This window comes from Miscanthus floridulus, chromosome 19, assembly GCF_019320115.1.
Source record: "Miscanthus floridulus cultivar M001 chromosome 19, ASM1932011v1, whole genome shotgun sequence".
Taxonomy (NCBI): domain Eukaryota; kingdom Viridiplantae; phylum Streptophyta; class Magnoliopsida; order Poales; family Poaceae; genus Miscanthus; species Miscanthus floridulus.
The window spans coordinates 49,007,003-49,019,766 of record NC_089598.1 but is presented as its reverse complement, the minus strand read 5'-3'; the positions used below and the strand labels follow the sequence as shown (position 1 = coordinate 49,019,766).

Here is a 12,764-nt window from a genome sequence, read left to right as displayed (position 1 = left end):
ATTTGGTGTGAGAATACACGGCTGAAAAAAGAAACTAAAAATTATAGATTATACATCCAAAAACATCCATAATAAGAGAAGCGAATAGAGCCAATGACAGGTTTGCCCTTAGTGGTGAAAGGTTAAAAAAATATCCATCCCAAAACCGTATATGACGTTTTCATCTCATTACAGCTTCTCCCGTCTATACATAGTACTAAGAGAAAAAACTATAGAATAAAAATAAAATTAGTCCCATCTCATTATGGACCGAAGGGACTAGTATTTTTCTAAGAAATCTCTAGCTATCCTTCTCTAAGAGTTTTTTTCTTAATATACAATAAGGACCCATCAAGAAAAATAATAAATGACACCTCATCAAGATTTGTGTAAGAGCCTCAAACATCCAATGGAAGCAACAATATGTATAGGCACTTAAATTGTTCCATAATTTGTGTCACCTCTAGCCATCTACTCCGAAAGGACTGCGCGAGGTACACTCAAGCATCACTCCTTAGTTGGTTAGTGTTAACACCGTCGCAACATATATAGTAACCACCAAAAAAAGTGCCACACCATGTAGCGTCGTTAATGGCCTTCTAACATTTGTTTTATTTATAGAAATCATGCTAAGGAAATAAAGCTATTGTTCTCTCATTTATGTCTTTTTTCTGCTATGGCTCCGAGAAATGGAATGTTGGAAATGATGGTTTTTTTGGTAGAAAGCATGCGAAATGGGAGTGTGCTCCTAGAACTAGCGATCAATTTCCGCATACCACTGCTTGAATCGTTAAGACTTTTTTTATGGAAGGTTGTGTATACTACCCTGGATGACCAACTTTTGAAGGTTGCTGCTAGCTGAATTGTCTAGATTCTTCATAGAGATGTTCTTGTCTCGTTGCTTGGGTAACCAGTTTCTGTGGACCATTCTAGATACAAGCATGTTTGTCCGTGAGTCCATAAATAATTATTTTTTTGCATATAAAAACTTTGGGTTCATGGATAAATTCACTTCCATTCCTACCACCTTAACTGGTGAGGCTCTTTGACGAGGTCTAATTGTGTGTGAAGCTTAGGTTCAATTTGGCATTGCGATTCACACTGGTGTGCCCATAGTTGATGAGGAAAATTATACTAAAATTACATGAGCTACAAATGAAAGAAAATTGTCTCTGAGAGCACCCTTATGTATGATAATTATTTTGCAGATTGGTGGGGAAAAGTCAACCTAAGAATCCAGAAAACACAAATAAAAAGTTTTAACAGTGTTGGAGGAGCTTATTCTTCGTTGTCAATTGTCCAACAATACGTCAACGAAGTGTTGATTTCAGTGTTTTTCTGGGCCCAAAAGCTCTACTTGTTGAAAGAAAAAAAACATCCTTACATGACCATTCCCTATATGAAATCTTTTTCGGATCCATTGACCTTGGTAACTGATGAGTGTGGCTTTTTAAATGAAAATCCTAGAAAACTACAATGGAATACTTCAGTTAATGGAGCATACAATAAACATGAAGGCTCCGTTCGATTTGCTGAATCTTAGCTGAAACTAGCTGGAAAACACTGTTCTGACTGAATTGTTGTAAGAGAAAACACTGTTCCGGCTGAAAAAACAAGCCGAACAAGGTGAATATGGGATAAGCCGAACGAAGCCATATTCCTTTCGAAGCTCTTTATTTTTTTCAATCTTATATAATCAAAATGGCATTGTAAACAAGCCATTGGCTCAGTGGTCAGATCTGCTCAGTGGAGCACCCGTGACCTGTGTTCGAGCTCTGCTCGACGTAGGTATTCACACTGGTTTTTTTATTGTTTTTTTGCAGCCTCAAGTACAAATGCTCCATAATGGTCAAGGTGTTGTACCTGTTATGCTTAGAGTCTGATGATCTTCACATACTTTTTCAGTCACATGTGTTTTTAGGTATAGGTATAGGTCTAGCTTGCACACAACATATGTATGTGCGCGCGTGTGATGTAAGTTTCTCCTTAGGTTCAGATACTACAGCTTATGCTAGTTTAGATACTACGGCCCTGTTTGGTTCCGCTCATTCTCGCGTTCGCGACCGAGATGAGCCGAAAATCTCGCCAAATGGGTTGCGTCGCGCTCGCGACTAGCCATCGCGCGTCCGCTTATACGCGGAAAATAGCCTACGGCCGAAATGCGAGCCAAGGCGTGCGATTTGGAGAACGCGGGTTCGCGTTCGCTCACTCCCTCCATCCCTGGCGCGGCCTCCCTCCCCGGCGCGGCCACCATCTCTGGCGCGGCTTCCCTCCCCGGCGCGGTCTCCATCCCCGGCGCCGCCTCCCTCCCCGGTACCGCTCCATCCATCAGCGCCTCCCTCCGGTCTAGCTCTCGCCTCCATGACCGTCATCGCCTCCCTCTAGCCCGGCCCTGGACCAGATCCGCCGCCGGGGAGCAGGTCCCTGCCGGATCTGGCCTCCGGCCGGCGACCTCCACGACCGGGTCACTCCCTCACCACCGGCTCTCCCCCCCACCGTCGGCTCCCTCCGAGCTCGTGCGTCGATTGAAGAAGAAGGACCAGGATGCAAATAGAAACTTTTATTTGGGTCTAGTTGCAAGGCTATAGACTCAAAGAAAATAGTAGTAAATAGTGTTACGTAGTTTGAGAAAAGTTTAGGGTTTTCAGTGTAAAATGTCATACCCGAGATAATCAGGACAGCCAAACGCCCTACTTATTTAGATAACAGATTTGCTACATCGTAGCTTATTATATAATTCTGCTCAACTTATAAGCGAGACTCCCATAAGCTGAACCAAACAGAGTCTACATCGGAGCTGCTGCAGCAGCTAGTGTAGTCGAACAGGTTGATTATGTCCTAGCTATATACACCTGTTCGCTTGATCGTATCAGCCATATTTATCAGTCATGATATAGTGTTTTTCTCTCGCAACAAAACAGCATGAGCCGGCTTAAACGAACAGGCTGTTAGAGTGTCTCCAGCACGTCCCCTTTCCTTTTTCTCCTAAAATGCAGCATAGGATATTGAGAAAACTGGATTACACTGAAAATGAGATATCTGCTCCAGTAGATTAACCCCTAAAATACGTGGGCCCCACATGTCAGTCCTCCCTTCTTTTCTCTCATCTCGTTTCTTCTGTATCCACCGACCACCGCAAGTGGGGCACTCCAACGCAAAGAGCAGCGGAGGGCAGGATTGGGGCAAGGGCTGGCGCAGGAGACGACGAAGGTCGGCACTCGGCGAGACGACGAGCGTCGCGCGGTAGGGGCACGGCGCGGCGGGCACCCAAGCTGGTGGGTCCTGGATGTTAGTGAGAGAAGAAGAAAGGGGATTGAGAAAAATGTCCTGTTCTTTCCTTTATTTAAGGAACTGAGGGTGATTTTTCTCAAATTGAGAAAAAAATTAGGGAAAGGGATCTACTAGAGCTTGATTTTTTTTTTACCTTCAATCCCCCTTTATTTCTGGTTATAGGAAAAGATGATCTTTTATTCTCAATCCGTTCTTGATCTGGTAGGGATGCTCTTAATATTAATGACCCTTAGATGCTGATGAACCTTAAACACAAGAACCAACAGGCCTAATTACAAAAAAATTGCATGCTATGGTTCTGAATATCTGATGGTATATGCCCAAGAATCAACCCGACACAGGCATATGACAGGGTCAACTTATATGCATTCCCATGAACCACCGAATAGACAATGCCTAAAATGAAACATGTGAGGATCAGCCTATATATACTCCGTATACCACTACAGAACTTTATAAGCCTCTACGGTAAGCTATCCAATCTACTGTACAATGCAACAATATACAGAGCCCATAAGTTGCACATCTAAGAAGCGGAACCCTTTGTTTGCTCAATTTCCAATGCTTGTTCTGCGACCATGATACATGAATCCATCTCCAAATTCGTGGCCTCGCTGTTTTCTCTTAGCGAAGGCGCTCTTGGCAAAGATAGGATATCAGGGCTGCATTGTATGTCAGGTTGGATTCCTACTTGATCGATTTCATGCAGCGCTGGAGATAGATACTTTGCAACTGTGATGAACAGAGCAGAGCCATCATCCAACTCTGTCACACTCTGCGCAACAGAACAGGATTGTGAAGCATACCAAAATAAGGCGTTTTACAGAAAAGAATAGCATAATGTGAAGTTAGTCTTGCCTGAATTTTTCCTTTACCAAAGGTTCTATGGCCAACCAGAATAGCTCGTCCATTGTCATGTAATGCCCCTGCCAAGATTTCACTTGCACTTGCACTTCCTTCATTGACCTGCGTTAACAAACGTAAACACAGAACATGCATCAGGTAAATGGAGAAAAGGAAAAAAAATGAAAGCAATATCAAAACATTTGTAGTCCAGTAGGCAGTAAAAAAGAAAATCTATACCAATTATGTTTATTATCATTTAAAGATCACTATGCAAATAGAATATAATCTTAGGAAGCATTGAAACAACAAACTTCATCGTATGTAGGTAGCACAATTTCACTAAGAGTGGTTATAGGCTTAGGCCTTAAGGTATTGTGATATTTCTGAAGACTACAACATGGTTACAAAAAAACCATATGTGCTTCAGACGTGTAAGTAATCACATACATATTAAGCATGGCAGTATAGTATTGTGGTTCTTTTTGTCAAGTTTTGTACCCCTATATGATAGGGGAGGAACAATAAAGGATGCAGGGATGGAAAACTCACAAGCACAACAAGAGGGTCATGAGTTAACGAATGCCCTTGGATCATATTTATTGGTAGCACATTCCCGTCACGATCAATAGTGTTGACAAGAGTTTCATCTCCATCCAACCAAATTTGAGCCACATCAAGACCAGCTTTTACTAAACCTCCCTATTCAAAACGACAAGATTGATACAAGAAAAATATAGCAATTCAACATCTGAAGGCCAACCGTGACAAATATGGACTGACTGGGTTATTCCGTAGATCTAGAATATAAGACTGGACACCCACATCCTCCATCCTTTTTACGGCATTTTCCATTTCAGCTGCTGCAGTCTGGTTTAAAAAAAAGGATATAATATGAATGGTCTAAAAAGATAATATGGAAGTACTTCGTCAGCATATAATTGAGGATTAAGATAAGAACATATTTAGTTCACAGCAAACAAGTTCAGGGTGTTTTCAAACTCAACTTGGTGATGGACAATAAAATAAGATTAATTTCAGTTTTAGAATAACTGGGCCAACAACGTTACAAATGGACGCCTCAAATGTTTACACTCCTTCAATATAATCATGCCACAGGGAAATTTGTGAAAATTTGAGTTATTAAATCCATACTGAGAAAAATAATCCAACTTTGTTTAATGATAACTTTATTTTAGATGCAAACATAAAAGAAAAAACAAAATTCGAACATGTACAGTATTTACCTGAGAAAAGGAAGCTAATCTAACATAACCAGTCTTGCACTCATGGCCATCATCCGACCTATGAGAGATAATTGCAGTTGATACAGGTGAAAGGTTGATAATTTCACGAGACAGCTGGACCTTTGGAAACAAAAGGTAGTGAATGTAATTAGGAAACACTCGATCACTTTCTTAGTAGGAAAATGGTTCTCTTGTGGTTACTGCATTTTTCAACAGAGTGGCTATTGCAATTTGATGAGCTCTGTAGGCGCAGAACATACCTTTCAAATTACACATATAAAAATCTTAAGATTTTAGAATTGTTCGGTCAGCAAGTTAAGCATTTACCTCCTTTTGCCTTAAACTCCCACCCCTTTTACTGTCAGTTCCCTGGATATATAAATATGCATCAGTAAGAAAGCAAATACAAAGACGAGGAATGATCTTTCCACGTCAGAGTTGACCAAATTACATAAAGGGGATTCGGGATATGATATAATATAATAGAAGCCTAGTATGCCAGACTTTGGTGAACCAAAAAAACACAATGTTTTTTTTAGTTTTATAAACAAAAACCTTGGCCATTTATTGTCAGTGTCTGAATTTTTTTTTTTTATCAAGTGTCTGAATGTTGAACTAGTACATCTCAAGTTGAAGTATGCTTCACAACAAGCAAAAGAGATTTAACTGAAGCTAAGGATATACTACGAAGCTCAAGGTAAGGAAATACATCCAACAACTTCACTTTCACTGTTGTTCCTACACGGCCTCGAAGCCTCTGAGCCGCAGCCTCTCCATCCAAACCCGAAACACTTTTGCCTGCAGAATGAGAAGATATCAGCATCAATAATAAACCCCCCGCCCTCCTGGGAATGAACCTGGTAACAACTTGCTGCACAATAACAGAGAAAAATAGATAATGCACCATTAGCATGTATCAATCACAGTTTTGGCTCCCAATTCTGACAAGCGATTCATAATATTTGTTCAAATCATCGCTCAAACTGTCAAACATTATCTGCAGCTGTGATTGTTAACCAACGAAAGGGGCAAAATGTAAGAAGTACAAAGTAGACATTACAGCTAATTATCAATCATCCCATCACCTGTAATGAATCCCTGCATATTAAGCTGCATTTTCATACTTTCCTTATAATTAAATGTTGATAAAAAAGGATAATGCTGAAGTCAAAACAGATGCCTCATGGACATGTGCTAATACAACACATAAAAACTATGCAAGCATGCTAGATACAAAACTTAATTCATACCCAATGATGTAGTATGCCTTGTGTAATTACTAGAAAGATGAACAGTGCGAAAAAGTAAATACCATCTATCTCAACTAGCTCATCGCCTTCATGTATGCCTGCTCGATCTGCGGGGCCTCCCTGAATGCAGTCCATAACAAGCTGAAACAGATTTGGAATTAGTAATTGGAACACTCACGTCCTCTTTACATGGGGATGAACAAAAACAAACTTACCAATCGTCCAGAGCTTGGCTCCTTGTTTATGAACACCCCAACCCCTTGCACATTCCCATCGCTTCCTATCCTAAAACTCTGGTACTCCTGTATGTGAACAATATTCACAGACTTGTCACAGCTCATACTAGTTTTGTGCAGGTCAGGTAGTAACAGACGTTCTCACTTGACAATATCAACCCAAGCAACAAGCATGCATACCGTGGGGCTGATGATCCTCGTAAATGGGTCGCCGAGTGTGGATAGCATCCCACTGATCTTACTGTAGGCAGCATCCGCTGATTTCAGTGGAAATATCTCTACCATAGTTTGCTGTAGTTTCTGATCCCAATCTGCACGCTTGGCAAAATAAGTACATTGAAAAATAACTTGTCCTATTTCATTTGTCTTCAGGTGGTGATTTTGGTGACGCAAAAGCTGTGAGCTCCACCCTTTCACTCTTGTTACAGTACCAACCAAACACTAGCTCCTATCACTTCTACCAAAAGTTCAAAACTAGCAAATGAAAACATTCCGAGAGAACCATTACGCAAAATTGGGGGTTGTACCTTGGTGGTTGAAGGTAGGATCAACAAAGGTCTCACGGATCAGCCCCCACGTCTCCACCAGCGTCCTCTGCACTCTGTTCACCTGCCACAGTAACCCAAACAAACAATCACCATGTAAAGTCCGTATCTTTCTTGGAAACGCGGCGGCCGTGGATCACCGGCGGCACTGGGAGCTTCAGGAACCCAACTCACCTCGCGCGCCTTGGAGACGGGAAACGCGACGGTGAGCGACTCGGCCCGGGCAGGCGGCGTCGGCAGCGGGGACACATCACCGGAGAACCCGGTCAGTGACACCACGGCCGCGGCGGCGAGCCCCACCGCAGCCTGTCCCAGCGCCCGGCCGCCGTGATCCGGCCCGGAAGCCCGGACTGCCGCCTGCTGCGGTGGCGGAGGCTGCTCTCGGCCCAGGCCGGCGGACCGCACCCGGAGTCTCGCTCTCGCTCTCCCCCCAAGAACCGCCGGCCGCGGCAAGGCCTTTCGGACCCGTCCGGGCAGCGAGCGCGGAGCAAGTGTAGCGACGAGGGAGCACTCCACCATTTCCATGGACGCGACGCGGGCGGCGATGGCGAGCTAGCTTGTCCCGAGAGCGCGCGGGATATAGTACAAGTGGGCGCCGGAGACGTCCACGAGAATCTTTTGGCCGTGCGCCGTCTCGTCAGTTGAAGTAGCTGGGCTGGTGGACAGGAGGAGATCCGTGCGCGTCCACGTCGCGGGTTCACCGTCGCACACGTATCTCCGGTCCGCCGGGTCGAGGCGTTTGGGTGGTGGTGCGCGAGACAGATATTGGGTACTGTTTGTTGGTGGTGGTCTGCAGAACTGATGGAGGAGAAATACTCCTGCAGATAAAAAGATTCCCCAAATTTTACTCCTCTTATCTTAAAATGAATCAACTTCTAAAGTTATTCTAAATTAAATTATTTAAAATTTAATTAAATTTAGAGAAAGGTAACTAACATTTATGGTATCAAATTAGTATAAATTAGATAATGATAAAGAAATATATTTTCGTAATGTACTTTCTCTTCTACGTGGCGTGGTGATACGTGACTCAAGTTCGATTATGGTTCACATTCGAGGAGTTTGGATGTTTTCAAAGCAACAAGTAGGCTATGTCGCTATGCAGCCTGTTTGGCGGGCCGTAAACGATCGTAGATTATTTACTGCTAGCTGATTTGATGTGAGAAAAAAATATTGTTCTGGTTGAAAATTTACGATCGTTTACGACCAAACGAACAGGCTGATGATGTGCGGACTCTAAAGTGTGGATCCAATGATGCGTAGAAATTTCAAGGGCTGAACAGTAACGAAGTATAGATAGTAGATGTCTCTACTTGCAACTAGAGCGATCTGGTTGATCAGAGCTACAAGAGGCTATGATGTCTGACATCGAAATGTTTAGTAAAGCTAGTGAAATAATTTTTGTATGTTACTCAGACAATGGTTCAATAAAAATTGTAAAAAAAGATATAACAGAAAAAAAAAACTTGAAACAGGATCACGAATAAGGCTATCCGCACCGCTGACCGGCAAAGGAGCTGGTACGCCAGCGATAGCGTATCTAGCTCCTGCACCGCTCACCTGCAAAGCCTCCGGTACGGTACCGGCTGCACAGGAACCCGCCAAATCCAGCGCACGCGCGAGGCCACGGTAAACACTGTAGCTGCGAGAGAGAGAAAGTTGATGGGAGAGAGAAAGAGAGAGGGAGAGGAATAAAATATGGAATAGTGGGTATAGAGTATGGGATAGAGATAATATGAGTGCGGGAGAAATGGATATAGAGTAGAGAATCTTGATGACTAGGATAGAATATTCCTTTTTAGAGATGAAAATAGAGGTGGAGGAGTGCGGATAGCCTAAGGCATGGAGTGGCCATAATGTCGTGCAGGGTACTAAGGCCACGCCCAACGCACCACGTTGGATTGCTGCCCCAAGTTTCACGTCTGCATCAACCAGCCATATCATCTCAAGTGATGGTTCCGCAGGGTGTCAGGGACTCCTGCAGAAGCATCAGTTGCTTCGTCTGACCAACGGCAGAAGCAGCAGCCGACGGAGAGTGCGTGGTGGCAAGGAATTGCTCTAACATGACATGACTTCCTCCGAAAATCAAAGCATGGGAGACCGAGAAAAGAAGAGAGCTGTGGAACCGAGATAAAGGTGGAAGCCGCTTCTTATGTTGGGTTGCTATTGCCCTCGATCTATCTGCTCCTACATGGACTGTGTCGGTGTTTCGTACCAGCATCGGCAAGTAAATTTATAGTAATGCGCGTTAGGTTCGGATGGTGCGCTAAAGGACACAAGATTTATATTGGTTCGAGCTGAATATCCCTACGTCCAGTTTGTTGCTGCTCGTGTTATTAGCACCGTGAATGAATCGTAGTAGGGGATACAAACGATCGAGAGAGGGACATGTCCCAAGTCTCTGATGGAATGGTCAAAAGGAGGCCAAGAGCTTGGTAGCAACTTGACTGTGTCTGTGTGTCGTGTTGTTCGGTGAAAAGTCGATCCCTTTGATGGAGAAAGCGCATCCCCTTTTATAGATGAAGGGGCTGGCTTTACAAGGATGAGAGCTTTAGGATGCGTACTCTACCTAGTCTTGTGGCTCACGTCTACCCGGCCTGGTTCTTCATTCTGATGAGTGCGAAGGAAGATAAGCGCCTACAATACTGTCGATGCCTCTGTAGAATGTCAGGTTGGTTACAGAATGCTGCCCTATGCAGGGTATGGGCTGCAGTACAGTGGTTTTGACTTATGAGCCTCCCCCAGCCTTGCTCCGCACGCCTTCTGGTTCCTATGAGTCTTCGTCGGAGGGACACGGGGTTGGGGTCCGGAGTAGCGCCGTGGGCAAGGTCTTCTGACTTGGTGGACCTGAGGGGTCGGGAAGCAGGCGCCGCTCCCTTGGGTCCATAGCATGGTGACAGAATATCCGTCGTTCGTGGAGATAGCAAATCCTTTTCTGGAGCGTAGCGATTGTCGTATATCTTCGTCGGGTTCCGTGTCCCAGAGCTGAAGGCGGCGCCTACAACTCTACAGGGCGAGGAGCACGCACCTGTAATACCTTTCGAGCTCTGCGGGGCCCGGAAGGGTCTAAAGCACCTGTCCTGTCATTCCCTGGCAGTACTTTTCCTGCTAGGGCGCAGGGTATGGTCGTTGGAGCCATGGTTGACCCGAACGTCTTGTCTTGCCCTGTACCCATCATCATGAGGGAACGGGGAGAAGTTGTCAGGTAAGATGAAACCAGCCTTTAGATATCGAGCAGGGCAAGGCTCATTCCTGGCCGTCGGGTAAAGCAGAGACCAGTCCTTATCTCTTGGGCGAGACCGAGCCTGCCCCTCCGGGGTCGGGCGAGGCGGAATCTATCCCTCAGCCCTCGAGCGAGACCGAGCCCGCCCCAAAGGCGTCGAGCGAGACAGAGACTAGCCCTGAGCCCTCGGGTGAGGCAGAGCTATCTTAAAGGCGTCGGGCGAGGCGGACTCTATCCCTCAGCCCTCGGGCGAGACCGAGCCCGCCTCAAAGGCGTCGGGCGAGACCGAGCCCGCCTCAAAGGCGTCGGGCGAGATGGAGACTAGCCCTGAGCCCTCGGGCGAGGCAGAGCTATCTCAAAGGCGTCGGGCGAGGCGGAACCAAACTCCTGTCATCCGAGCGAGGGACGTTACGGCGCCCTTATCCGTCCAGAAGTTTTTAACGTTCGGTGGTTATTGGTTCCACCTTCTGGGGTACCCCGGTATTAGGTCCCCGACAGTAGCCCCCAAGCCTCTAGGTGATTCGGATAGAACCGCCTGGAGGGTGTTTTTGATTTCGTCGGAGTTACTTTGCCATCGGGTGCGCGCGAGCACACCCGATGGGTGTAGCCTCCGAGCCCCCGGGTGATTCGAGTAGGGTCGCCCAGGGATTGTATCGGACCCTTCGTGGGTAAGGCTGAAGGACTTAGTTTTTCGTCAACTGGATATTTTTTCGAGGGGGTAGTGGTATCCCGTTCACGGGGATCTCATTCAGGGCTGACCTAACTAGGGCTTGACCGTGGACCAAGATCCCAGTAATACTTGCACCCTTGATTTCGGATCGTTTGTGGACCCGTCCTCAGTTGGGCCGGTCACCGAGCTTCTAGGCCCTAGGTGGGCCAAAGAGAGAAAAGTCTTCGTGACCTGCGTTTCCTAGATGGGTAGAGAGTTCGGATTCACCTGGGGAAGGCGAACCGTCCACCATGATTTTTGGTGGGAGAGGATAGGGACTGCGGGCACGTGTCCTGCGACGTGACGCGGCGGTGCACGTGGCAGGCCTGGAGATCGAGGCGGACGGTTGCCCTTCTCGCGTCCGTCGCCCCTATAAAACCATGGGGTTCGCCCCCAGGGTTCCGTATTTCGCTCCCTTGCCTTTGCGTCTGAAACATCTGCCACCAATCGCCCCAGCCTCCTGCGCCCGCACCGAAACCGTCGACCGGCTTGCATCCGTGTTGTAGTCACCGTCAAGCTTGCTCCTGCCTTGTAGCCGCCGTCGAGCTCGCGCCCACCTTTCTCCCCAATCGCTTTAATGGAGTTGTGGGGCAGATCCAGCATCTCCTCTCGGCGTTTGGAGGGCCTCATCCGCCGTGGCCTTCTCCGTCCACTGTCCGCCGTCCAGGAGTGGCTGCTACCTGGTGATGAGGGTGAGCCAACGCCGCCCGAAGGGTATGTCGTTTCTTTCGCCATCTTCCATGAGAGGGGATTTGCGGTACCCGCGCATAGATTCCTTCGAGGGCTGCTGGATTATTATGAGGTGGAGCTACAGCATCTAACTCCCAACGGGGTTCAACATATGGCGGCGTTTGTTGCCCTGTGCGAGGGTTTCCTGGGGATCGATCCCCACTTTGATCTGTGGCGGTATTTCTTTACCGTTAGCTTGTCGAAGAGGAAGATTAGGGGGGAAGGATGTGAACGTGCCGATGGGATGCGCTAGTGTTCATCTGCGCCATACCCGGTCGAGGGGTTACCCGTTCATGCGCCTGGTGACTTCTAACAAGGGATGGCACTCGCAGTGGTTTTATGTCAGGGATGATGTGAGTGCCACCCTGCCGAGGTACACCGGGCGCCTTATCGAAGAGGCTCCGAAGTCGTGGGCTTGGGGCGTCCAGTTCAAAGATAAGAAACACCTTTCCGACCTTCTTTCCGCCCTCCAAGTCCTGAAGGAACGGGGCGTAAAGGGGGCGGGGATTATCGGCGCCTATCATGCGAGGAGGGTGGCTCCGCTGATGGCACGCGCGCTTCCCCTGCATCGGATGATGCCCGAGATGTCGTTCGAGGGGACGGTGCTTGTTGACGAGGCACTCCCTTTCTCGGAAGTGGCACAGCGCATTAAGGAGGCGACGGAGCCGACGAAGGATTCCGCAGGCGGCATCCTCGACATTGTGTATCCGGT

General features: G+C 46.8%; 2 protein-coding genes across 4 annotated transcripts; one reads left to right on the top strand and one right to left on the bottom strand.

The window, feature by feature from the left end:
- Positions 1 to 2,138: 2,138 nt before the first annotated feature.
- On the top strand, positions 2,139 to 2,567 carry LOC136526007 (uncharacterized). The gene has a single exon (XM_066518808.1). The coding sequence runs from the start codon at positions 2,139 to 2,141 to the stop codon at positions 2,565 to 2,567; it is 429 nt and encodes a 142-aa protein (XP_066374905.1).
- An 893-nt stretch (positions 2,568 to 3,460) lies between these two features.
- Positions 3,461 to 8,100, bottom strand: LOC136527620 (carboxyl-terminal-processing peptidase 3, chloroplastic-like). Of its 3 annotated transcripts, none has more exons than XM_066520408.1 (12): positions 7,566 to 8,100; positions 7,374 to 7,455; positions 7,027 to 7,157; positions 6,826 to 6,912; positions 6,673 to 6,751; positions 6,028 to 6,158; positions 5,688 to 5,729; positions 5,361 to 5,480; positions 4,939 to 4,983; positions 4,666 to 4,815; positions 4,129 to 4,236; positions 3,461 to 4,045 (listed from the first exon to the last, which is right to left on the bottom strand). In XM_066520408.1, the coding sequence occupies exons 1-12, from the start codon at positions 7,914 to 7,916 to the stop codon at positions 3,797 to 3,799; spliced, it is 1,575 nt and encodes a 524-aa protein (XP_066376505.1). In that variant the 5' UTR covers positions 7,917 to 8,100; the 3' UTR covers positions 3,461 to 3,796. The 3 variants fall into 3 exon arrangements, with proteins under 3 accessions (XP_066376505.1, XP_066376503.1, XP_066376504.1); XM_066520406.1 differs by having other exon boundaries at positions 4,897 to 4,983; positions 7,566 to 8,098; XM_066520407.1 differs by having other exon boundaries at positions 4,897 to 4,983; positions 6,070 to 6,158; positions 7,566 to 8,094.
- Positions 8,101 to 12,764: the final 4,664 nt, after the last annotated feature.

Excerpts from the sequence above, each read along its gene's own strand:
- LOC136526007 (XM_066518808.1), top strand. The coding sequence starts at position 2,139 with ATGCGAGCCAAGGCGTGCGATTTGGAGAACGCGGGTTCGCGTTCGCTC.
- LOC136527620 (XM_066520406.1), bottom strand. The coding sequence starts at position 7,916 with ATGGAAATGGTGGAGTGCTCCCTCGTCGCTACACTTGCTCCGCGCTCG. Across the intron at positions 5,481-5,687 it reads GGAGTTTAAGGCAAAAGGAG|GTCCAGCTGTCTCGTGAAAT; the intron begins GTAAATGCTTAA and ends TTGTTTCCAAAG. Across the intron at positions 4,237-4,665 it reads ATGACCCTCTTGTTGTGCTT|GTCAATGAAGGAAGTGCAAG; the intron begins GTGAGTTTTCCA and ends TTGTTAACGCAG.